This window comes from Phyllostomus hastatus, unplaced genomic scaffold, assembly GCF_019186645.2.
Source record: "Phyllostomus hastatus isolate PE091 unplaced genomic scaffold, TTU_PhHast_1.1 phas_scaffold_200, whole genome shotgun sequence".
In the NCBI taxonomy this organism is placed as follows: domain Eukaryota; kingdom Metazoa; phylum Chordata; class Mammalia; order Chiroptera; family Phyllostomidae; genus Phyllostomus; species Phyllostomus hastatus.
In genome coordinates this window covers 11,808,198-11,831,804 of record NW_025334016.1, presented here as the reverse complement: position 1 = coordinate 11,831,804, position 23,607 = coordinate 11,808,198, and the positions used below count along the sequence as shown (strand labels likewise).

The 23,607-nt window shown below is 47.8% G+C and overlaps 2 protein-coding genes across 2 annotated transcripts; both read left to right on the top strand.

Moving 5' to 3' along the window:
• The first annotated feature begins 117 nt into the window (after nt 1-117).
• Nucleotides 118-13,371, top strand: ELK1 (ETS transcription factor ELK1). The gene is made up of 6 exons (XM_045860404.1): nt 118-309; nt 7,410-7,683; nt 9,651-10,100; nt 10,733-11,152; nt 11,820-11,921; nt 12,007-13,371. The coding sequence occupies exons 2-6, from the start codon at nt 7,474-7,476 to the stop codon at nt 12,103-12,105; spliced, it is 1,281 nt and encodes a 426-aa protein (XP_045716360.1). The 5' UTR covers nt 118-309; nt 7,410-7,473; the 3' UTR covers nt 12,106-13,371.
• Nucleotides 13,372-17,791: 4,420 nt separating this feature from the next.
• Nucleotides 17,792-23,607, top strand: LOC123832644 (complement factor properdin). Its single transcript, XM_045860403.1, has 9 exons — nt 17,792-18,057; nt 18,143-18,293; nt 19,752-19,927; nt 20,333-20,503; nt 20,640-20,831; nt 21,018-21,191; nt 21,461-21,652; nt 21,810-21,921; nt 23,380-23,607. Exons 1-9 carry the CDS (start codon nt 17,979-17,981, stop codon nt 23,543-23,545), a joined length of 1,413 nt encoding a protein of 470 aa, XP_045716359.1. The 5' UTR covers nt 17,792-17,978; the 3' UTR covers nt 23,546-23,607.

Here is a 23,607-nt window from a genome sequence, read left to right as displayed (position 1 = left end):
CATAGCTCTGAGAGACAAGGGCCCGCCCCCAACCCTGGACGTCCAGGTCAATCTACGGCTCTTGGCCAATCAGCGAACCAGGAAACGCTAGGCACCTCCTCCACAGCCCACGTGAGCTGTGGGGAAACGCAGGGGCGGCTTCTAGGTGTTGCCGCTGCCGCTGCTGCCACAGCCACCACCACCGTCACCACCACCACCACCGTCACCACCGCCACCGCCGCCTTGGAACCCTGGCCTGGGGGGCGGTGGGGCCTCACATGGAGCCCCCGCCCCCCGGAGCTGCCAACGCTGCCGCTGCCCTAAGCACAGGTGAGTTGGGGCCTGGAGGGTGGAGGGTTTGGTCCGTGACCCTACGTATTCTTCCCGCCCCCGCGCGAGGGATGTGGCTTGGCCCACAGCCCGCTGGTGTTCGGCTCCCCACCACGACCACCACTGATAGTGGACCTCCCTGCGGCATTGTCCCCTCCATTCACCCCTTGTAATGGATCTGACTGTGGCCTAATCCCCATTCCTGTTTAATAGTGGATCGGTCTGCGTGTTTATAATTTTCCCCGCCTCATTTTACAGTGGACTCGTCCATGGTCTTGCCCCTCCACCCCCACTTACTGGGGACCAGTCTTTGACACTCTCCAACTCTTTGACAGTAGGTCCGTCCGAGGGTGTTTCTCCTCTCCTCAACTTTCAGGGGCTCCGTCTGTGGCCTTGTTTGTTCCACGGCTCCTGTTTCTTGTAGTGAATCAATCCGTGGCATTGTACTCCCTCCACTCCTCTTTAACAATAAATTAATCTGTGAATTTGTATTCCTATCCTCCTCCAATCCCCCAGTGGATCTGTCCATGGCTTTATCATACACGTGCGCTCACACACCATTTTCCAGTGAATCGGTCTGTGTTATATTCTTGTATACACATTCCCTAGTTATCAGCCCATTGCCCTAACCTCCCTCTTTGGTAGTGTCAGTCCTCTAGTCCTTGGGTTTCTCCCTTCCTTTTAATAGTGGATCAGTTCAGTGCTTTTAGTGCTTCATATCTCCCCATAATCAGTAGCCTAAGTCCATGGTCTTGTCCCCTCTCCTTTTAATCAGTCCCTGTGTGATGACTTTTCTCTCCCACCATTATTATGCAGTAGTCAATGCACTGTTTTGCACCCCTTGCCCAGTAAACAGTATAAGCCTTTACACCACCACAACCCCACCTTTACAGGGGATTTGCTCATTGGCCTTTCTGCTCCCCGTTTGCTTGCATTCACACCCCCTCCCCTCTCATGAGTCCAGTGCTTTGCAATCCTTCCTCCAGGAGGGTCAGCCTTTCACTTTTATTCTGCTCCTCTCCTTTCCTTGTGGTGGCTCAGCCGAGGCCTTCCCTGACCACCTCCCACCTTCTTAATAGTGGATCAGCTTATGTGCTGGTTGAACTCAGGTCTTTTTTACTCTAAAACACAACCCCTCATGCACACTGTTAACCATTAAGACATTCTTCTTCACAACAATAAATGAATACATTAGTGATAATGCTAATAGTAGCCCATATTTATTGAACACCTACTAAAATTTATTGAGTTCCAGGGAAAGTGCTTTATATTAGTGAGCTCATTTAATCCTGACCATAAACCTACTAGATAGGTACTGAGGAAACTTCGATATAGACAGGCTAAATACCTTACTCAAAGGTGACCCATTAAGTACCAGGTTAGGGTGCCCTTCAGAACACAAGATAATTTTTGAGGCTCTTCTTTCTCACATCATCCCATCCTATGTGCAGCCCCACTCCTTAAAAACCACATCAATTCCATCTCCAAGCTTTTTGCTGTTCCCTCTGTCTGCAGAGCTGTCTGCATTGCACACCTTGTTGCAGCATCTATCCACCCCCAATCCCAGAAGATGTGTGACCTTAGTGATTTAACCACTTTCTCTTGGCACCCGTTTCCTCATTTGGAAAGGGGAGGGATCAGAACTAGAATCCTCTCCAGTGTAAATAAAGAATATCTGTGACTTAATAATGAAACAAGTAACCTCTCTGGCCTTATCTCTTACACTCCCAACTCTGTTCCAGCCACACTAACCTCCTCACTTGTCCTCAAACACACCAGTGGTCCAGCCTCAGGGCCTTTACATGCCCACAACACTGTACCCTCGATCTCTACATGGTTCCTTTTGGGGCTCTGTTCAAATGTCACCTAGTCCCTGACCATCTAAACTTGCACACCTAGCAGGAGTCAGACCCCTTCTCTGCTTTACTTCTCCCTTTGCCCCTTATTACTGTCAATCAGACAGTATAGTATGCCAATTTATTGTGTTGTCTTTCCCCATCAGGAGTCCCATGAGGGCTTACAGTTTTTGTCTGCTTAGTCACTGCTGGGTCTCCAGCACCTAAGAATATACCTAGTATATAGTAGGTGCTTAATACAGATTTATTGTGTGAATGAATGGGAAAAATAATTTCAGACAAATTGGGGGGGCACGTGGGGATGAGGAGGGCATATGAGAGCTAATTAAGAGGCTAGCTAGTTGGGCCCTGGCTGGTGTAGCTCAGTGGGTTGAGTGCTGGCCTGCGAACCAAGAGGTCACTGGTTTTATTCCCAGTCAGGGCATGTGCCTGGATTGCAGGCTAGGTCCCCAGTAGGGAAGCATGTAAGAGACAACCACACGTTAATGTTTCTCTCCCTCTCTCCCTCCCTTCCCTTCTAAAAATAAATAAATAAAATCTTTTTTTAAAAAGGGGGTTAGTTGGTTGGGACTGTTCATTCAGTTACTGAGTATCTACTAAGTACCAGGTACTCTTCTAGGCACTGAGGATGTGGGAGGAAAGAAAACAGGCAGGAATTCCTGCCCCTGTGGAGCATATATTTGTTAAAAGTGCAGGAGACAGACCATGTAAATGAAACAAATAAATAAAATTAGATAGTGTGTTAGACAAGTGCTAAGGAAGAAAAATGAAGTAGGGAAGGTAGGAATAGAATATTAGGATGGTTGAAATCTTAGGCAAGGGCAGGCCTCACTTAGAAGGTGACTCTTGACTTAAGGCCTGAAGGAGGTCAGGGAGGGAGCCATAATGTCTAGTGGAAGAGTACACTGGGCAGGAGGAAGAGTTGATGCAAAGGCCCTGAGGTGGGATTGTGCCTGGCATGTTTAAGGCACACAAAAGAGGCCATTGTACCTGTAGCAGAGTAGAGGGAGGGGTAGCAGATGAGATCTGAGACATGATGGACGCCCAGTGGTCATGGTGATACATAAGATTGTGGGGAGGGAAAAGGGTGACACACTGGGGCATAGCTAACATTTCTTGGATGTCTGCCATGTACTAGAGATACTTTTCTAAGCCCTTTACCTACACTGACATTTAATCCTTACAAAAGCCTTTGAGAGTAGGTGTATTTTGAGGGTAATTTACTTTGAGAAGGAAAGATCCCCATTTTACAGATGCAGAAACAGACTCAGAGAGGTTGAGTAACTTGCTCAAGGTCACACAGCTAGAACAGGGCAGAGGAGTATGAGGCTGAAGACCCAGAGAGAACAGCTTTGTAAGGGCTTTATTCAGTTATTCGGTGCATTGGACCACAAGAGGATGAATTAATTTTTCCTGGGAGATACCAGAACTTGATTGTGAGATAAAGGGTTCATCAAGTACTGGAAGGGGGAAGGGCATTCCTGGCAGGGAGGACAGGACATACATATCCTCAGAGGTGGGAGCTGGGATGGACTCACAGGGTGCTTGTGCCCACATTAGAGCCTTCGTACATGCTGTTCCCTCTGCCCAAAGCACCCTTCCCACAGATGTCAGCATGGCTTGCTACCTCTCCTCCTTCAGATGTCTGCTCAAATGTCACTTCTTCAGGAAAGCCCTCCATAGAGAGCTGGTGTTGTAAGGTGGCTAGGATCATTGACTGGGTTTGAACCTTGGCTCTGCCAACGTCCAGCTGTGTGACCTTGGTTAAGTTGCTAAACTTCTCTGTGCTTCCATTTCCTCGTTTGGAAAATGGGAAAATAATAATAATGCCCACCCTATAGTGTTGTTTTGAGGATTAAATGAGTAAAATGGTTATAGCACATAGTAAGGGCTGTATCACTGGTTCCTAATTTTAAAATTAATGTTATTATTCACAGCATGCAGGTAAGTGTCTAATAGGCCTCTGAGATTGACCATCTCCAAAATTGATCTCCTCATCTCCCCTTAAAACCTCTCTCCTGCAGTGCTCCCATCTTAGTTGATCCAAGCTCCATCCTTCCAGGCCATAAGCCTAGGATCGCCCTTGGTTCCTCTCTCACCCCCATTTTATGTCAGCAAATTTCGCTGCTGCTGCCACCACCATTTCTCACTTGGACTACTGCAGTAGCCTCTTTAGCCACTAGTTGGTTCTCCTCACAAGAACCAGAGGGATCCTGTTAAATCCAAGTCACAGCCTCTCACCCCTTTGTTCATAACCCTCTCGTGGCTCTAATGTCAGAGTCATAGTCCTTATAGGGCCTGGAAAAGGCTCACTCAGTCTGGCCCCCATTGCCCCTCTGGTCTCATCTCCTACCACTGTCCCCTTGCTCCCTCCTGGCCAGCCATGCCAGACTCTCTGCTCTTCCTCCAACTTGCCTGGCACCCTCGAGCCTCAGACCCTTTTGCCCAGGCTGTTCCCTTGCCTGGATCGCTGCTCCCCAGGGCATCACAAACCAACTCCTTCACCTCTTTTAGGTCTTTGCTCAAATGTCACCTCCTCAGTGATGACCCTCCCCTGCCAGTCTTTTAAAAACTCTTCTCCTGTTTCATTTTTCCCCATAGCTCTATCATCATCTCACACTCTTTACTTGTTTATCTTGCTTTGTGTCTGTTTTCCCCACTAAAATGTCACTTGCACTAGAGCACCTGGCCCACAGTAGGCACTCCATAAATGCTTGCTAAATAAATGAGATGAAGAAAGGTAAACATTCAAATAACACCAATTACTAGAACTCTTATAAGGGGTCAAATGAGAAATACAATAATAAAATATGAAACCCTGTGTGCTATTAAGGCTTGAAGCAAACTGTCAGATTTTACCTGAATTGATAGGTTCTGTTGCCACTGAAGGAAGAACTGCTAAAATTGCCTGTGTTTGCCACCAGGAGTCCCCCTGAACTCTCTGTGCCTCTGAAATAAGCAGGCCTTTGAAATAAACTTTGCGAGGGCTGCAAAGCCAGGACTCTCTAATCTGCACACTTCATGGCTCTATGGCTTGTGTAATTGCCTAAAATTGTGTCTGTGGAATGAACTTTGAAACAGCTCAGACATAAGAAGCTCATACCGTATATTTAATTACAGATTGAAGAATCAAGCTAAAAATAATAGAGAGAGGCTCTTTGAAACCTGATTTGGAAGGTCTTATTCTTAACCCAGCAATCCCAGCCAGTGACCAGTTGACGAAAGCTCATTCTGTAAGGACCAGGAAGTTCAGCAAAGAGAGCAGTTATAGGGGGACAGGGAAGGTCCTGTCCTCTGCAGAATGGGCCAAGGGAGAGGTCAGTGTACAGCAGTTAGTGTGAAGGGAAATTTAGCCTAAGGGTTTGAAAGCTTAGACAGCTGGAACCTGGTTGCCTGGGTCCAAATCCTGGCTCTGCCACCTAAAGCTGTGTGGCCTATAGACATCATTTAGACATTTTGTGCCTTGGCTTGCTCCTCTATAAATTAGCAGTCATCAGTACCTACTTCCCAGAGTCATGACAAGGGAGAAATGTGTAAATACCTGTAAAAATAACAGTACAGGTTTATATGCCCTTATCTGAAACCCTTGGGGCCAGATGTTTCATAATTTCAAAATATTCGGATTTTAGAAAGATAACGAGGTGCACATACAAGATGTTACATAACACCCTTAGTGGGCTCCAAAATAGCCACATTCAGATTTCTGCAGCAAAATACATGAACAGTCACACTAAGTAGAGATGAATAAAAGCCACAAAGGACCTTGTTTTGTTTCAAATCAGGTTTTGCTGCCAAAAAGGTTACAAAGAAGCCTTCTCTTCTTAGAGTTTTTTGGAATGGGGCTAAGGGATTATGAACAAATCAGAAACTAATACTTGTTTAGAGTTTATCATACCCCAAGCATATTATATTCATTCTATACAATAACCCTATGAACTAGGTGGTATTGTTATCCATATTTTACAGATGAGGAAATTGAGGCACAAAGAGGTTAAAGAACATGCCCAGAGATCACACTGCTACCAAGTTGCAGAACCAGGCAGAATTCCAACCCTGGCAGTCTGGTTGTAGAGCCTGGGTAATTGTCCACTAGGCCATATTGCCTGACTAGAACAATGCCTGGCATGTATGGTAGTTATGGCTGTTATCAAGAAGGAGAACATACAGAGACAGGAACAGGTCTGAGGAGTGTGGATAGAGGGACAGAAGAAAGCAGGCATTCAGTTCTAGAAAGGTCTCATAAAGGCTAGACCCCTGGGGCTGAGACTCAAACGATGAGGAAGACTTCTACACAGAGGAAGGGGGCCCTACATGGAGCGAACAGCCTTTGAGAGGAGCTGGCAGAAGGAACCTCCTGGAAAAGTGGACGTGTGATTTGGTAGAAAATGCAAATGAAAATGTTCAGGTGAAGGGCATTATACTAGTTTTCTATTCCTGTTGTAACAAATTATCATAAACTTACCTGCTTAAAATAACAAATTTATTATGTAAGTCAGAAGTCCAGCACAGGTCTCACCAGGCTAAATCCAGGCGTCAGCAAGGCTGCATTACTTTCTGGAGGCTCCAGGGGAAGATCTGTTTCCTGCTCATTCAGGTTGTTCACAGAATTCAGTTCCCTGATGTTGTAGGATTGAGGTCTATGTTTCCTCACTGGCTGTCAGCTAAGGGCTATTCCCAGGTGTAAGAGGCTACTGCCACATTCCTGGGCTCAGCACCCTTCCATCTTCAAAACCAGCAATGGCAGTTTGAGTCCCTCTCGTGCTTTGAATCTCTTCTGCCTCTTCTGTCATCACATTTTTCTGAGCTGCCTTTCTCCCTCTGCTTTTATTAAGAGTTTCTGAGATTAGATTGAGCTCACCCAAATAATCCAGAATAACCTTTCTGTTTTAAGGTCTAGAACCTTAAATTAATCTACAAAGTTCCTTTTGACATATAAGATAATATACTCACAGTTTCCAGAGATTAGGATACAGACATCTTTGGAGGGACTACAGTCTGTCTACTACAGTCTTCCCTCTGGCCTCCAAAGATTCATATTTGTCCCACATGTAAAATTTATTTATCCTCTCCTAATGTCCCCAAAAGTCTTAACCCATTACAGGGGTCATCCAAAGCTGGGCTAAGCTTAGAATTGAGTCTGAGGGTCTTTAGAGAATGATGATGGGCTTTGGGGACAGAGGTAGAAGCAAGATAGCAAGAAAAGAATCCTCTCCTGCTGACCTCTCGTCCATCCTGTGCCCACAGACTCTTGGCTCTGAGCCATCTACCCTCCAGGTACCCCTGGGATGGCGTGAACACTACTCCAACGATGGACCCTTCTGTGACGCTGTGGCAGTTTCTGCTGCAGCTGCTGAGAGAACAAGGCAATGGCCACATCATCTCCTGGACCTCACGGGATGGTGGTGAGTTCAAGCTGGTGGATGCCGAGGAGGTGGCCCGGCTGTGGGGACTGCGCAAGAACAAGACCAACATGAATTATGACAAGCTCAGCCGGGCCTTGCGGTACTACTATGATAAGGTAAGGCCTCAGAAAGTAGGGCTGAGGACCCCAAAATTTATATCAGTTATTTCATTTTCTTAATCACTATAGCTATGACTTTGAAACCAATATTAAACTTGGCCATTTCTTACCCTATCCTGTGGTACTCTCAGACCGATGTTGGACTCCCCAACATTTTTATCTGTTATTTTCTTGTCTTACTGCTTTGGCTAAAACCTTAAAAGTCACACTGTTCCACCATGTCCCACACATTTCATTTTCTTACCTTATTCTTATAGCCATAACTTTTGAAAACACTATGAATAATGACTTTTCTCATCCTGTGCTTTGGAACCCCTGGATCACTCCTACACTCCACAGTTTTTTTTTTTTACATAATCTGCTGTTATTCCAGTATAAGAAATCCAGAAGATTCTTGAACCAAAACCTCCATGACAGTATCATACTAGCTTTTCCTTATCTCATCATCTGAGACCCTTAACCTCTTCATTAATTATTTTATTTTCTTTTGTTATCCTTTAGCTAAAACCTCCCAAACAAAATATATAATGCCAGTTCCACACCCCATCCTCTTGTGTTTCCAGAGAAACACTGGTCCACCCCAATATTTATATCAGTTCTCTTATTTTATCATCTTATTCCTGTAGCTACAATTTGAAATGTTCCTCATCCTCTCAGACTCCCACACCAGTGCTGAGTTCTCCTTCTCCCCCAATATTTATACAAGTTATTTATTTTATTTCTTTATCTGACACTTCCAAAACCACATTAATGAATATCCCTTTTCATTCTTTTTCTGAGAAAAAAACCCACCCTGTGACATACCTGACCAGCATGAAGATATCCCCAGGGTAGCCCAGCACCACCAACACCCTCGGAAGCCTCTTTTCCTCCAGAACAGCCCTGGACCTATGCGTACACCATTAATCATTTATAGCATTTATTCCATTTTTCATATTTCACTCCTTTAGCTCAAACCTCCAAAACAATATTAATAATGAGGCAACCTCACTGTGCTCTGAGACCACCAGAACATCTGTGACACTCCAAGACCCATCCTGAAATATCCCAAACATGCTCTGTGACCCACCCAAGCCAGCCTTGAGAGTCTCCCCCAAATTTATTATTAGTATTTTAATGTTCTTGTTTAGTTGCTATCAGTTACTTCATTTTCTATTTGCCTTAGCTTAAACCTCCACAAAAGTATTAAGAATGTAGCTCCTCATCCTGACCTTGCCCTGTTCAATGTCTGTATCAATAGCTTTAAATAATCCTCTATATTAGTAATGCATCACCACATTCTATATTACTTTAGTCTCTTCCAACATTTATGTCAATTACTTCATGTTCCCGTCTTACTGCATTAACTAGACTCCAAACCTGTGTCCTGGCAGCCACCCCCAAGGCCTGACCCTGTTAACCCTAGATACCCCTGGTTCTTGGAGCCAGGAGGAAAGCTTGTTCCTGCACCTACTTCTCTAGGTGGGCCCCATCATGGAGAGGAGCCACTAGGTGTGTGCGTGGGGAGGTATCTGAGATGGGGGCAAGGGAATTGGACAGATGAAAGTGAAAAAGGACAGAGGGAGACTTGGAGGGGGATGGATTGGGGGAGACATGGAAGGGAGACGGAAAGAGAAGGGCAGGAGGCCACAGGAAGAATTGTGGAGGAGGGGAGAATTGAGAAAGGGGAGAAACTGGGGCAAATACAGAGGGGGAATTGGGATGGGGAAAAAAGAGAGGGAGAAACTGAAGGAGGAGAAGGGAGGAGTCCAAAATTGAGAGGTGCGTGAGATGTCAAATGGGCTGGGAGGGGGAACAAACGGGGAGGCAGACACAGAGGCGGGATGGTATATGTAAAAAGACAGGAGAGGGACCTGAGAGAAGACTCTAGGAGACATACCCTTCCACTGTCCCCTGAAGCCACACCCTCCTTGCACCCTGGCCTTTTCTTCTAAGGCCCCCTATCCTGTCTCCTCCTTTCCCAGAATATCATCCGCAAAGTGAGTGGCCAGAAGTTCGTCTACAAGTTTGTGTCCTATCCTGAGGTTGCAGGGTGCTCCACTGAGGACTGTCCACCCCAGCCTGAGGTGTCTATTACCTCCACTGTGGCAAATGTGGCCCCCGCTGCTGTACATGCCGTCCCTGGGGAATCTGCCTCTGGGAAGCCAGGAACACCCAAGGGTGCAGGAATGGCAGGCCCAGGTGGTTTGGCGCGAAGCAGCCGGAACGAGTACATGCGCTCAGGCCTCTATTCCACCTTCACCATTCAGTCCCTGCAGCCACAGCTACAGCTGCCCCTGCATCCGAGGTCCATCTCAGTGCTTTCCAATACAGCCTCAGCAGGAGCAGCAGTGCCCCCTTCGGGGAGCAGGAGCACCAGTCCAAGCCCCTTGGAGGCCTGCCTAGAGGCAGAAGAGGCTGGCCTGCCTCTGCAGGTAAGGGCTGGAATATGGAAATTCAGTAAGAGGAGGGATGTATAATTTGTAAATGAGGATGGGTAAGAGAAGGGACATAAACATTCTATTAAAGGAGATATAGTGGAAGGAGGGACACAGGTGCCTTTGAAGAAAGGGTTGGGGAGATGGGCTATGCTGATACTGAGAAGGTAGCTAGATTAAGTGCGCTTACAATTAGTAGTACACCCAACTTGTTTTAGGTGCCCTGAACCTATGTGTTTGCTTAATGCACTGTTTCTTTCACTTCACTCCTGTAATCAACTGCAGGGCCTTTTAACTCACAGGTTTGGGGGCATGGGCCCCAGAATTTGCATATTTATTAGTTTTTAGGTGAGGCAGATGCAGCTGGTCCTTAGTTTTTTAGAACTACCGTTTTTCAAGACTTGGGGTAATATCCCCAGGAGTCCAGCCCCGCCCCGCCCCATCCCTAGGGGCAACCTTGCCCTCAAGAGAAACTGCCCCAGAAGTAGCCCTAGTTCCTTGGCAAAGTCCCAATCCTGTTGGAGGACCTGCTCCGATATGCAGTTATGCCCCTAGTACCAAGTGCTGCTTTCCGAGGGAAGTCATTGCTTCGCCATCCCAGCAATCCAACATACTCCCTCCTCTCCCAGGTCATTCTGACCCCGCCCGAGGCCCCGAACCTTAAATCAGAAGAGCTGAATGTGGAGCCCGGGTTGGGCCGACCACTGCCCCCAGAAGTCAAAGTAGAAGAGCCCAAGGAAGAGTTCAACACTGCAGCCAGTGGGGAGGCGGGGTTTGTGCCGGAAGCCCCTAGGCCCGGGCGGGAAGTCCCTCCTGCAGTTGTTATGGAGACCGCAGCACCCTCGGGCAGCCTCGGGGCTTCCACAGCTTCCAGCACAGAGATCCCCCAGCCTCAGAAGGGCCGGAAGCCCCGGGATCTGGAGCTTCCACTCAGCCCTAGCCTGCTAGGTGGGCCAGGACCCGAACGGACTCCAGGATCGGGAACTGGCTCCGGTCTGCAGGCGCCTGGGCCGGCACTAACGCCATCCCTGTTACCTACGCACACATTGGTGAGTGCCTGCGGAGGGGCGGGGCTGGCTCCCTGGACAAATGGAATTGTTTGGCGTGGGGCAGGGGACAGAGGCGTAAGATCGACCCCAAGGGCCAACGTGGTTATCTTATCTGAGTGAGCTGGAAGGTGCAGATACAGGTTGATAAAAGAAGGGCAAGAGTGAGGCTCCAAGGCTGAGGGATCTCAGTCAAATGAAGGGCAACTCTGGGAATTTTTGTGGGCGGAGAATGAAGGAATGAGAGGCCATGTGTGGGAAGTGTTTATCAGTTGGGGCTTGGAATGCAGAACCTGAGCGGGGCTTTTTGACCTGGGATTTGCTTAGTGGGTTCTGTGAGGTAAAAGGTAGAACATAAGAGTTGGGGGTTGAGCCTGAGCTTTTGGGATAATGACTCATACGGTTTGAAATCCTCCTGTGGACAGCGTCTTGTAGGGGGTCTTACCCAGTGAGGCTAGGGTGGACTTTTAAGAGTTGGGACGGTTTGTCATTGTAAAGTTGGAGAGATCTCACGGACACAGCCTTAGTAGTTATGGTGTAGGTCTGTGTACTTCTGGGGACTAACCTCGGAAGTCTTAGTAGAAAATCTGGTAGGGCATGTATCAAGTTCCTTCCATTTTCCCACACCTGCCCTCTGCTTACCTGAGCTCTGACCACCGCTTTCCCACAGACCCCGGTGCTGCTGACGCCCAGCTCGCTGCCCCCCAGCATTCATTTCTGGAGCACCCTGAGTCCCATTGCTCCCCGTAGCCCGGCCAAGCTCTCCTTCCAGGTATGCTCCTCTTCCCCCATCTCGGAGTGAATGAGAGAACCTAGCATGGTCCCTATCCATGACCTCTCTCTATTTCTGTTCCCAGTTTCCATCCAGTGGCAGCGCCCAGGTGCACATCCCTTCCATCAGCGTGGACGGCCTCTCCACCCCCGTGGTGCTCTCCCCAGGGCCCCAGAAGCCATGACTACCACCACCACCACCACCTTTTCTGGGGTTACTCACACCCTGAACTTCTCTCCAGCCAGCTGTCTCAAGAACAGACTCGTGCTATAGTCATGGTGGGGTGGGGATTCTTAGGAAGAAAGATTTCTCAATAATTTTTCCGTAGAAAAATTATCTATTCTCTATTCTTGGTCAGTCTCCCAGTGGCCGCACTTGTACATCTCCTACTGCAGTAGTGGGGATGGTTTATTTATTTATTTTTTGAAGGCCACTGGGAGGAGCCTGGCCCAACCCTTTTCGGGGCAGTGGTGAGGACATCTCCAGCTTCACATTTTGTCCCCCAAGATGAGACAGTTGGGGTCTGGCTTGAGAAGGACCTTTATTTATTTCTCAGCCTGCCCTTGGGAAGCTGAGGGAGCCCTGTCTCCATTTTGGGGTATAGGTAGAAGAGCTCGCATGCTGTGGTTTCTTATTCCTGGCTGTCCCCAAGGGTCCGGGAAGAATTTGTGCCATTAAAATGGTTTTGGAGTCTTGACCAAGTCAGACTCACCCTTGGAATAGGAATTCTCACCAACACCCCCCAGCCTTTTTCTCAGACAGCCTATCCTTTATCAGCCACCTTTTTGGCCCGGGATGAATGCCCCTTTTGTTCTTCTGCCCCTGAGAAGCCATTCCCATGTCTGCCAAACTCCTGGGGTCCTGCCTCTTACCTCCCAATGGAGGGTTATTTGGGGGAGTAGTCCCCGTCTGGGGGACCCTTCCAGACAGTACTCCAGGTCTCCCTGTCCCCCACCCTCTGCCATTTTGATAGTATAATCTATTTTTAAACAGGGCTTTTCGATAGGGGAGAGGGGTCATCTCTTCCTATATCTGAGATGGGGTGGGTGGGAAGGAAGGGATGGGGGTGTATCTTCCTGCCACCCCCAACTGTTTATTTTTGATACCAAATGTGTATTTTCAGCTCCCTCCCTCCCAGCCCCCCAATTTCCTGCGGGCGGGTACAAAGGACCCTTTAAGTGTCCCTGGAGTTGGGAGGGAGGAATAGAGGGGCATAAAGCCTGTCCTGTATGATTTCCAGGCTGGAAAGGGTGGGTTCAAAGGACTCCTGGCTCACCACCTGTCAGCACCGGCCCAGCCCAGGCTTGGAGACCTGGGGGTTGGTGATTTGGGGGACGGTGCTACACCTGTCTCCACTGTTCAATTTACTTCCCCCAAAATGGATCATTTTTTTTCTAAGAGTCCCAGAGAATGGGGAATTGTTCCTGTAAATATATATTTTTAAAGGTGATGCTGGAGGCTGCTAGCATTTCTTTTCCTGATGTTATGAGGGCTCAGCGTGACTGGCATTGCTGTGCATAAAAGGTGATGAGGGTGTGAGATTGACTGAGAGAGAGTGTGTGATATTTTGCATCAGAAACAGTAGTAGAGACTGCAGCTTGGTAACTGGGTGTGAAAAAGAAACTGTAGAAATCTCTGGTTGCGTGTATCTGTGTGTGAAATCATGTGTGAGAGAGTAGAAGTTATAACCACAAACTTGACATTGTGTTTGTGTGAGAAATTCACTGTACAAATGAATGAATGATTAAGATACTGTACAAGAAACTGGTGATGCGTGTGAAGTAATATTTATGAGAAGGTAGTAGGGACTGCATACCAGCCACTGTTTGACCAGGTGATGGTGAACAAGACAAACAGAGTGATCAAAAAAAGGTGCGAGAGCCTGTCAGCTTGTCAGGGACTATGTGTAGGCAAAAAACTTCACGGTATGTAAACAGGTATCTCAGTGTTGGGAGGTGGATTGTGTGTGAAACTGTTCATGCAAGGCTGTTGTATCAGTTAAAGTCATGGGAGTATATGTGCAAAGTTAATTGTATGAGAGAAAATGGCTGTGAGGCCAAATGGCTGCCTGACACACAAAATAATAATGCATGATTTATGTGTATGAATATTGTTTATGTAAGAGTAGCAAAGACTGAGAAACAAAAAATGGCTGGGGCTGGGAGAGTATGAGAAGCTGCAATTGTGTGTATACATGCGTGTGTGTATCTATACTTAGAACTAGTAAGAAATTAATCGACAGTTACTACTGCAGTCTAGCCCACAGGTTCAAGGACTGTGAAAGGGAGAGAAAATGATGGGACTGAGTGTGTCTGAAATGGTGCAAGAGGCCCCATAACTGTAAGATGATAAGAAATAAAGTCCGCGCTGTGTGAAAGAAAATTGAGCAGTCGTGTGAGAGTGTGGGTCTGTGAAACATTTCATAACAGAGTGTAAATCAGACTATATTTTTTGTGAAAAACAGACTGCAAGACACTGAGAGACCATGTGATTGGTGTATCCAGGAAACCAGCAAAGCTATAGTTGAGCTTGAGGCTACATGATAAACTAACTGATGAAAATGATGGTGTAAAATGACTAAGATGGACCCCGAGAGACTGTGTATAAGGCTTACTGAGAACCTAGTACAAATTGTGAATTAGTGATCACAGATGTCAGAAACTGACTGAGGGAAAAATATCATAACACTGAATGGGTGACTGAGGCAGTACCTGAGAAACTGGCTGTGTGGCTGTGTGTAAAATTCTTTGCAAAACACTTTATTAAAGCCTATAAATCAAAGACTGGTATGTTGGAAGCTGCTTGAGAAGAAATGTGAGACTAGGTGAGTAAGACAATGTCTGAGATACTGTCTGATTATATATATGTGTGAAACTTAGTTATAATCAAACTGGATATGTGAAATGGGGCCTTGAGTATGAAGAAGTAGGGGAGATGGTGATTTTGTGTGTGTGTGTGTGTGTGTGTGTGTGTGTGTGCGCGCGCGCGCGCGCAAGAAACTTCATGAGAAACTAGTGGTGGCTGTAAATCAGTGACTTTGTATGTGAGAAAATGACGGCCTAAATCAAGGGTGTCAAATTCATCTTCACTGGGGTCCACATTGACCTTGCAGTTGCCTTCAAAGGGCCAAATGTAATTTCAGGCTGTATAAATGTAACTACTCCTTAACCAGGGCCAAGGAGCTCGGTGCTGCCACCGGGTAGAAACAAAGTGCCGGGCTGATAAAACAAGGTGGAAGGCTGGATTTGGTCCGAGGGCCTTGTGTTTGCCACCTATGGCCTAAGTGATTGACACATGAAAAGGTGTGAGTCTGTGTGAACTGATGCGAGTAAATATTGGTCATATTGACCGAATGAGACAGGCTATAAGACATGATTGTGTGTATGAATTGTTAGTAGGAGATAATTGTTAGACTGGGACTCCATGACAGAGAAAATGACTCCTCGAGTGAGTGACTGAGAGAATATCTGAGAAGCTGAGTGATCCTGTATGTATGTGAGCTGTTCTTATGAGACTACAGTAGAGGCCATAAATCTAGAACTGTGTGTGTAACTATCTTTAAAAATAGAGGAAATGATCAACACAGAATGAGAGTGCGTGAGAGACCATGGAGTAAATGTGCCAGGCCTATGAGAAAATCCCCTGGTTTGTCCTCGTCCTTCTCAGGCCCCTTCTCAACCCCTGTGTTCCATTTCCCCTCAGTTCTCCAAAATTTGAAATGCTGGACTTCCCCTGTGCTTTGCCTTGGTTCCCTTCCCCCTTCTCAGAACTCTGGTCCAGTCTGGGCACTTGAGACACTATCTCCCCACCCCCACCCCTGTGACACCCATATTTTACCCTTTAATCTAGACTCTCCCTTTTAGCAGTTCACAGAATCTCTCGAGTTTTATTTCATTTATTTCTGCTTTCAGCAAATCTTTGTTGAGCTCTGCAGGGACAGCAGTTAACATACCAGACAAAACAACTTACCCTCGTGGAGCTGGCATTTGAGAGAGGGCGACAGACAAGAAACCTAAATACATCATACAAGGTGGCAGTGCAATAATTGCATTGCTAGAGACAACTGCATTGCAATTGCATTGAGAGACAAGACTCACTCTTTGTTTAAATAAGAAATCTGCAGAGTCATTTTATTGCCCAAATATGTGAGAGAAGAAGAAAGCACTGACAGTCCTCTTCCACAGTGAATCCTATGAGTATTTATTTATACAGTTTAGGATCAAAGGAAATACCAGTTATAACATTATTACCAGGGCAGTGGATGATTAGATAAAGCAGCCAACCAGAAGTACAGGTTTCTCGAATTTGTTTTCACAAGATAACACAGTGCTAACGTCTGAAGTCTTAGAATGCTAACAAGACCTCTTTGTTCAAAGCAAACTTTTTGAGACAGGCTTCTATTATCAGGAAACAAGTACATCTCAGTGTCAACACACCTTATTACCCATAAAACAAGATTAATATTCTTGAAGTTCTGTTTTAATGGTAAGCCTGACTAAATCAAATTCTTTTACTTGGTTTTAATGTGCAGAATGGTATTTCTCCCTCTGAATGCAGGGAAGATTGCTTTCCTACCTTTCTTAAGTGCCTTATTGTTATTTTAAATGTTCTTGTTTTTAAGATGGCTCATTAATGGTTATAAAAAGATAGCAAGTCCATGGAGCTCAGTTTTACCTGCATGGAAAATGGGTTTAAGAGGAATTATTAACAGTATAATAAGCATGTAGAATAGTTTTCATAGATGAGGTCTACAAAGGAAAAAGAGTGGTCAGGGACTGGAATGATGGTTCTTTAAGTGTGGTCCCCAGAGCAGCAGTGTCATTGTCACCTGGGAGTTTCTTAAAAATGCATGTTGTTGACCCCAGACCTGCACGATCAGAAGCAGGTGTGTTCCAGGAGTCTATGATTTGACCAACCTTCCAGATGATTCTGACACACACTAAGGTTTGAGAGTCACTGGGCTAGAGAGTGACGAGGGTGCCATACAAAAAGGGTATCTGGGAAAGGCCTCTGTGAGGGAGGTGACATTTATTATCTGTGTATTCTTTTAGAGTGTAAGCGCCTTGAAGACCAGGATTTGGGGCTGTCTTATTCTCTGCTCCACCCAATGCTGAGAATAGCATCTGGCTCCAATAGGTGACCAATAAATGTTGGATAAATGTATATAACAAACACAGAGCATCTATTATATGCCAGACACTGTGCTAAGGACTTTAAAAAAAAAAACTTAGCTCCCAAGCTTGGCAACAAACCCTATGATATAGACTCAGGGAGGGGAGTGTCACCTACCCAAGTTACTCTGATGAAATATGACCAGGCCAGTTCCCTCCCTACCACCCCTCCACAGGCCCTAAGGTTGTTTCCAGCCGGGCCCCTGGGACAGTGGCCATCCCCAATTCACTCCTGAATCGTCCCCATGGTCTTGCCACTTCCCCTTCTCACTTCCCATGTGCTGACCTCCCTTCCCCATGCTGACCACAAGGGACCTCCTTTTCAGGAAAGAGAAGGGTGGGTTAAGTCAGGATGGAAAATTAAGCAATTACCTCAATGGTAACTTCACCCCATGAGGAGGGACACACTCCTTTCAGCCTTGCTAAATATCCCCATGAGGTTGATCCTATGATGATAGGGAGTGTGCATTTTACAGGTGAAGAAACAGAGTCTCAGAGAGGTTCAAGTGACTTGCCCGAGGTTACACAGCTAGGAAATTCATCGTGCTCCAAACTCCTGTGCTTCATTTCCCTTTAGTAAGAATTTGGTCAAAGACTATTGACTCAGTGCTGCAGGGTTGCTGGGCGGAGCATGGGGTGCTAGGGATACAGTAACAAAACTGGACTGAGAGGGAGACAGGAAGTAGGGAGGGCTGAGTGGAGAAGGTGGCACAGGGGCAGAAGCAACAAGAAGGGAGAGGTGGGAGCTGTAAAGACCTGCCCTCCCCACCACTGCTGCTCTTTGCCCTCTCAGTTCCTCCTGCCCCTGGTTCCTCTTTCCCACTGACTCCCAGAGCAGGTCAGCTCACATAAAGCCAGGCGGGGCTGCAGGAGTGCAGTGCTCAACATGCCTACCTTAGCACAGGCCTTTTGGTCACTGCTTCTGTGGCCACCACTGCTGCTGCTACTCACCCTGCCAGCCACAGGTAAGTGAATGAGATCAGCTTGCCCCCAGGGGGGCCTGGGGCCACCACATCCCTGACCATACCCCTTCTCCCCACTCTCTTACAGGCTCAGACCCTGTACTCTGCTTCAGCCAGTATGAGGAATCTTCAGGGAAGTGTAAGGACTTCCTGGGGGAACATGTCCGTGAGGAAGACTGCTGTCTCAACCCTAACTATGCCTTCCAGGAGCCTGACAGTAAGCTCTGTCAGGCATGCAGGTTAGGGGGAGCCTGGGGTTGAGGGAAGGCAAGAAGGACTGTCTGCAGGGCAACCCAGAACTGGACTCTTTCCTTTTCTGGGATTCCTAAGGATGGTTCCAAGGTCCTGATCATGACCATAGCTCTGGATTTTTCAGTCTTTGTTCTGTTGACATTTGAGGCCAAAAAATTATTATTGGGGTGGGGGCTGACCTATGTACTTATTGCAGGGTGTTTTGTAGCATCTCTGGCCTCTTAATTATTAGATGCCAATAACAACTCCCCACACCAGTTGTAATACCCAAAAGGTCTCTAGACATTGGTAAATGTACTGCTATAGCTTACATATATTGAGCACTTCCTGCATACTGGAAGCATTGTGACTGGGGAGCAATTCAGGTATTTCTTTTTTTTTTTTAAGATTTTATTGATTTAATTTTAGAGAGAGGGAAAGGGAAGGATAAAGGGAGAGAAACATTGATGTGTGAGAGAAATATTGATCGGTTGCCTCTCACCTCCCCCCCCCCCACCGGGGCTGGCCCACAACCCAGGCATGTGCCCTGACTGGGAATCGAACCGGTGACCTTTCACTTTGCAGGATGACACCCAACCAACTGAGCCACAGCAGTCAGGGCTAACTCTGGTATTTCTGAAGGTGGCTTGAGTCCCCTAATTGTGGTGACTGCTCATGTTGAGTACTTTCTATATACAGATGCATTGTGGGGGCGAGATAGTTTGGGGAATTCTGAGGGCAGCTCCAGGCTCCTAATTATGATAGCACTTTACATTCACTGAGTACTTCCAGCATACCAAGTGCACTGCAGAGGCAGTGGGAGGGGCAGTGGGAGGATTTCTGAGGATAGTCATGATGGCCACTTAGATGTATTGAGCATTTACTGTATGCCAGATATGTTTTCTAACTGCTTACTGTATATCCCAGATACACTTTGGGGATGAGAAGCTTACAAGTTTTTTGAAGGTAGTTCTGGATCCCTAGTCATGTGAACAGTTCACATCTATTTAACATTATGTTGTGCAGGTGTTTGAGGACAGATCTGGCATATATCTGATGGGTTCTCTGAGCTCATGGGGATAATTTATCCTATCTATTAAGCACTTCCTGTTTGTACAACAGTGGCCTAGTGGGTTTCTGACATGAGTTCTGGATCCCTAGTCCTTACATTTGCTTATTGCATGCCTGGCACTATCCTTGGGGGACTTGAAAGGGTAGCAGCCCCAGGTCCCTGATCGTGAAGGTAAATTATATTTATTAAGTACTTACTGTGTGCCTATCTCTTCCCATTCAGTCCCCCAACATCCTTAAGAGGTAGATACTCTCATTATTTCACACATATTTATCCCACACCCCAAACTATGCCTGCGCACACTCTATAGCCCTATAGGCTATCCTTGCCAGCTTGCACCAGGATGGGAGGGAGATATATAAATATACAAACACACACACACTTCTCTCTGCAGGCCCCCACGATGGTCAGTGTGGTCCAGTTGGACTCCCTGCTCAGTGAGCTGCACTGAGGGCTCCCAGCTGCGGCACCGGCGCTGCATAGGCTGGGGCGGACAATGCCCTGAGAAGGTGCAGCCTGGGACCCTCGAGTGGCAGCTGCAGGCCTGTGAGGACAAGCCATGTTGTCCCGGTGAGGAGGATCAGCTAGACAGGCATGCACTGCCTGTTACTGGGCGCTGGGAATAATTGGGACAGAGGCCCTGAGGGTGGGACAGTGCCTGATATTTGTAAGGCTCTAAGGAGGAGGCAAGTGTGGCTTTCATTTTAAGTGATATGAGGTACGGGCAGAGGAGAAATATAATCTGATTTGGGTTGTGACCTCCTTGATGTCCAGAGGAAGACAGTCTATGTGATGAGGGGTGAGGCAGAGGGATCGGTGTGTAGGTTACTGCAGTAGTCCAGATGAGCAATGATGGTGGACCAAGTGCGACAGAAGATGCAGGGACAGGATTAGCTGATGTGGGGTACCTGAGGAAACAAGGACCCTGAATAACACCTCCAACTCCATCCTGTCCCTTTCTCTTTTCTCCCACAGAGATAGGCGGCTGGTCCGACTGGGGAGCCTGGGCACCTTGCTCTGTCACCTGTTCCAAAGGGACCCGGACTCGCCGTCGAACATGTGATCAGCCAGCCCCCAAGTGTGGGGGCCAATGCCCAGGAGACGCACAGGAGTCAGAGGACTGTGATACGAAGCAGATCTGCCCCAGTGAGTGAGGGCAGCCACAGGGCACGGATGCAGGCACCCAGGGTGGGTCTGAGTGTTATAGCAGGGAACTGCCAGGGTGGGAGGACTTCAGCATGCGTGACCACAGTTGGCTTCCTCCCACCCCACCCCACCACAGCACATGGGGCCTGGGCTGCTTGGGGCCCTTGGGGCCCTTGCTCAGGCTCCTGCCATGGTGGACCCAACATGCCTGTGGAAAGACGAAGTCGCACATGTTCTGCACCTGAGCCCTCCACGAAGCCCCCTGGGAAGCCATGTCCAGGGTCAGCCTATGAGCAGCGGGCTTGCAGCGGCCTGCCACCCTGCCCAGGTACATAGTGATAAGGCCTTTGATGCTCTGCTCTTGATTTGGGCACAGATGCTCTGCCATTTCATGGATAGATCTTAGACCATGTGACCATGGAGCTCTTCATTTGGGGATGGTCTGCCTCAACAGTCTATGGGCTGATGGGGGGAGATTGAGGTGGCCTTTCCCTCACTCCTATTCCCCCAACAGTGGCTGGAGGCTGGGGGCCATGGGGCCCTGTGAGCCCCTGCCCGGTGACCTGTGGCCTTGGCAAGACCACAGAACAACGGACATGTGATCACCCTGTGCCCCAGCATGGCGGCCCCTTCTGTGCTGGTGAAGCTACCCGGACCCACATCTGCAACACGGCTGTGCCCTGCCCTGGTAAGCACCTCAAGATGCACCATTTCCATGCCTAAATCTCCACCCTTCTCTGCTGCCCAGTTCCTGCTTCTAATGCCTTGTTCCTACCTCAAATTCCTTCATTCCAGGCCCTGATGCCTTGGTTCCACCTCTGATTCCCCCATTCCCACATCTGATCACCCCCACTCCCTCCCCCAGCACTCATTCCTTCCTTTCCTGTGGGGGGGGGAACCAACCCCCTTGCTGGCTCCCTTCTTTGGTGCAAGCCCCTGCTATTTCTGTCTCTGCAGTAAATGGAGAGTGGGGGACATGGGAGGAATGGAGCACCTGTATCCGCCCAAAGATGCAACGCATCAGCTGTCAGGAGATCCCAGGCCAGCAGACACGCTCAAGGAGCTGCAAGGGCCGCAAATTTAATGGACATCGATGTCCTGGGGAACAACAGGATATCCGGCACTGCTACAACATCCAGCGCTGCTCCTGTGAGTGCTCCCCAGACTCTCCTGTGAGGGTGGGCAGCCCATGAAGTGATGGAGATTTCTGACTGTCTGCCATGGATCCCATGTCCCTGTAGCCTCTGTCTCACTAACCCCCCGAGACCACTAATTCTGACTCAGTAACTCCCTCCTCTCATTTCAGGGGAAGGCTCATGGTCAGAGTGGAGTACCTGGGGGCTGTGCACGCCCCCATGTGGACCCAACCCCACCCGCAGTCGCCAGCGCCTCTGCAAGGCCCATCTCCCCAACTTCTCGTGAGTGAGGAGGCAAATTGTGCAATCACACAAGAAGGGGTGATGATATTGCTATGTCAGTGTTTAGGGCAGGAGAGTCAGCTACCCCCAACCAGTGCTTCCACCAGTGGGCCTAAGGTGCCTGCTCCACCAAGTGTCATTTCCCAGCTGCAGGAAGTGGGGGAAACTAAAGAAGAAGCTGAGAAATAAGATATTGAAGGGAGAGTTAGTAGCCTCTTTGCCCTCAAGTCACTAATATAGTTACTCAGCCATTCTCCCATTCACTCACTCCTGCTTGTGTCCATTTGCTCGCTCTCTCAGTTACTCATGCTTTGATTGGCTTGTACAGTCACTCATGCTTCTATTCACTTACTCATTGCTTCAGTCACCCATGCCTCCATGGCTGGTTCAGTGTCTCACATGGTGTCTCACTGTGCCCAGGCACTCTAAAGCCTCTTTGGCAACAGCTGCAGACAAACACAATCCAGACCCCATGGATTTCCCAAGAGACCCATGGTAGACAGGGCCCTGACAGAAGGCATATGAGGAATGGTTGGTATGTGGAAAAGGGACTGCCACCTGAACCTGGGGTTAGGAAACTGATTGGGCCTCCCCTGACAGGAAGGTGTCGGGACTGTGTGAACAGAGTCCTGGACACAGGTGATGAGCCGCTCAAAGTGTTTCCATGGCCAGGGTAGCCCAGATATGGGAGAGGGATAAAACACCCACTCATCCCTTCTTATTTCCACATAATGTACATCAAGCTACTAGATTAAGTGGCTTGTTCCCATCTCATGAAAAGCCTACAATTTGGAAAGTGTTCTCTCCAGCTGTGAGGTTTTGAGGGGTCCTGAAGATGACTTAAGGGTGTTGAATGGAGGCATGAAGGACTTGGCAGAGTAAGGGAATGAACGGGGAAAGGGCTGATTGAGAAAATCAGGATGTGAGTGAATGGAGGGCTTGCCTAGTGGGAGAAATAACCCAGGCAAAGCCCATTCTGGACATGGGACTGAGTCTGGATAAAGTGGAAGAGAGGCAGAGATTGCCTTGGGTCAGAGATTTAGGTACAAAAATAAGACCTTGAATGTCAGGGCTAAGCATTTGGTTGTTTTCCAGTGGGCAATGGAGAGAGAGATGTAGAGTTCTGGATGTAAGAGAATGTAGCTTGTGTCAACTAGTAACAATCATTGGCATTTATTGAGTACTTACTGTGTACTAGGCACAACTCTGAGCAGTTTACCTGACTTAACTCACTTATCCTCACTCAGCCCAGTGAGGTGGGTATTGTTATTATTATTTCCATTATTCCCATTTTTTCAGATGAGGGAAAGTGAGACACAAGGAAGATAAAGATACTGCCCAATATCTCACAGTTTAAAAATAGTGTTAGGCACATAATATGCACTCAATAAGAGTTTGTTGAATGTATTCTTGCCTTCTCTGAGCTTCTCCCTTCTATCCCCCCCCCCAATGCCTCAGGCCCACTGTTACCATCGTTGAAGGTCAAGGAAAGAAGAATGTGACCTTCTGGGGGAAACCATCATCAGTGTGTGAGATGCTACAGGGGCAGAAGGTGGTAGTGGAAGAGAAACGTCCATGTCTACACGCACCTGTCTGCAAAGACCCTGAGGATGAGGAGCTCTAACACCTCTGTTCCATTCTGACACCCTAACCTCCCAGTCCTCAATAAAGCAGCCTCTTCCCCAA

Coding starts and splice junctions, on each gene's coding strand:
- LOC123832644 (XM_045860403.1), top strand. CDS start 17,979: ATGCCTACCTTAGCACAGGCCTTTTGGTCACTGCTTCTGTGGCCACCA. Junction 18,294..19,751: donor AAGCTCTGTCAGGCATGCAG/GTTAGGGGGAGC, acceptor TTCTCTCTGCAG/GCCCCCACGATGGTCAGTGT. Junction 20,832..21,017: donor CGGCCTGCCACCCTGCCCAG/GTACATAGTGAT, acceptor TTCCCCCAACAG/TGGCTGGAGGCTGGGGGCCA.
- ELK1 (XM_045860404.1), top strand. CDS start 7,474: ATGGACCCTTCTGTGACGCTGTGGCAGTTTCTGCTGCAGCTGCTGAGA. Junction 11,153..11,819: donor TGTTACCTACGCACACATTG/GTGAGTGCCTGC, acceptor GCTTTCCCACAG/ACCCCGGTGCTGCTGACGCC. Junction 11,922..12,006: donor CGGCCAAGCTCTCCTTCCAG/GTATGCTCCTCT, acceptor TTCTGTTCCCAG/TTTCCATCCAGTGGCAGCGC.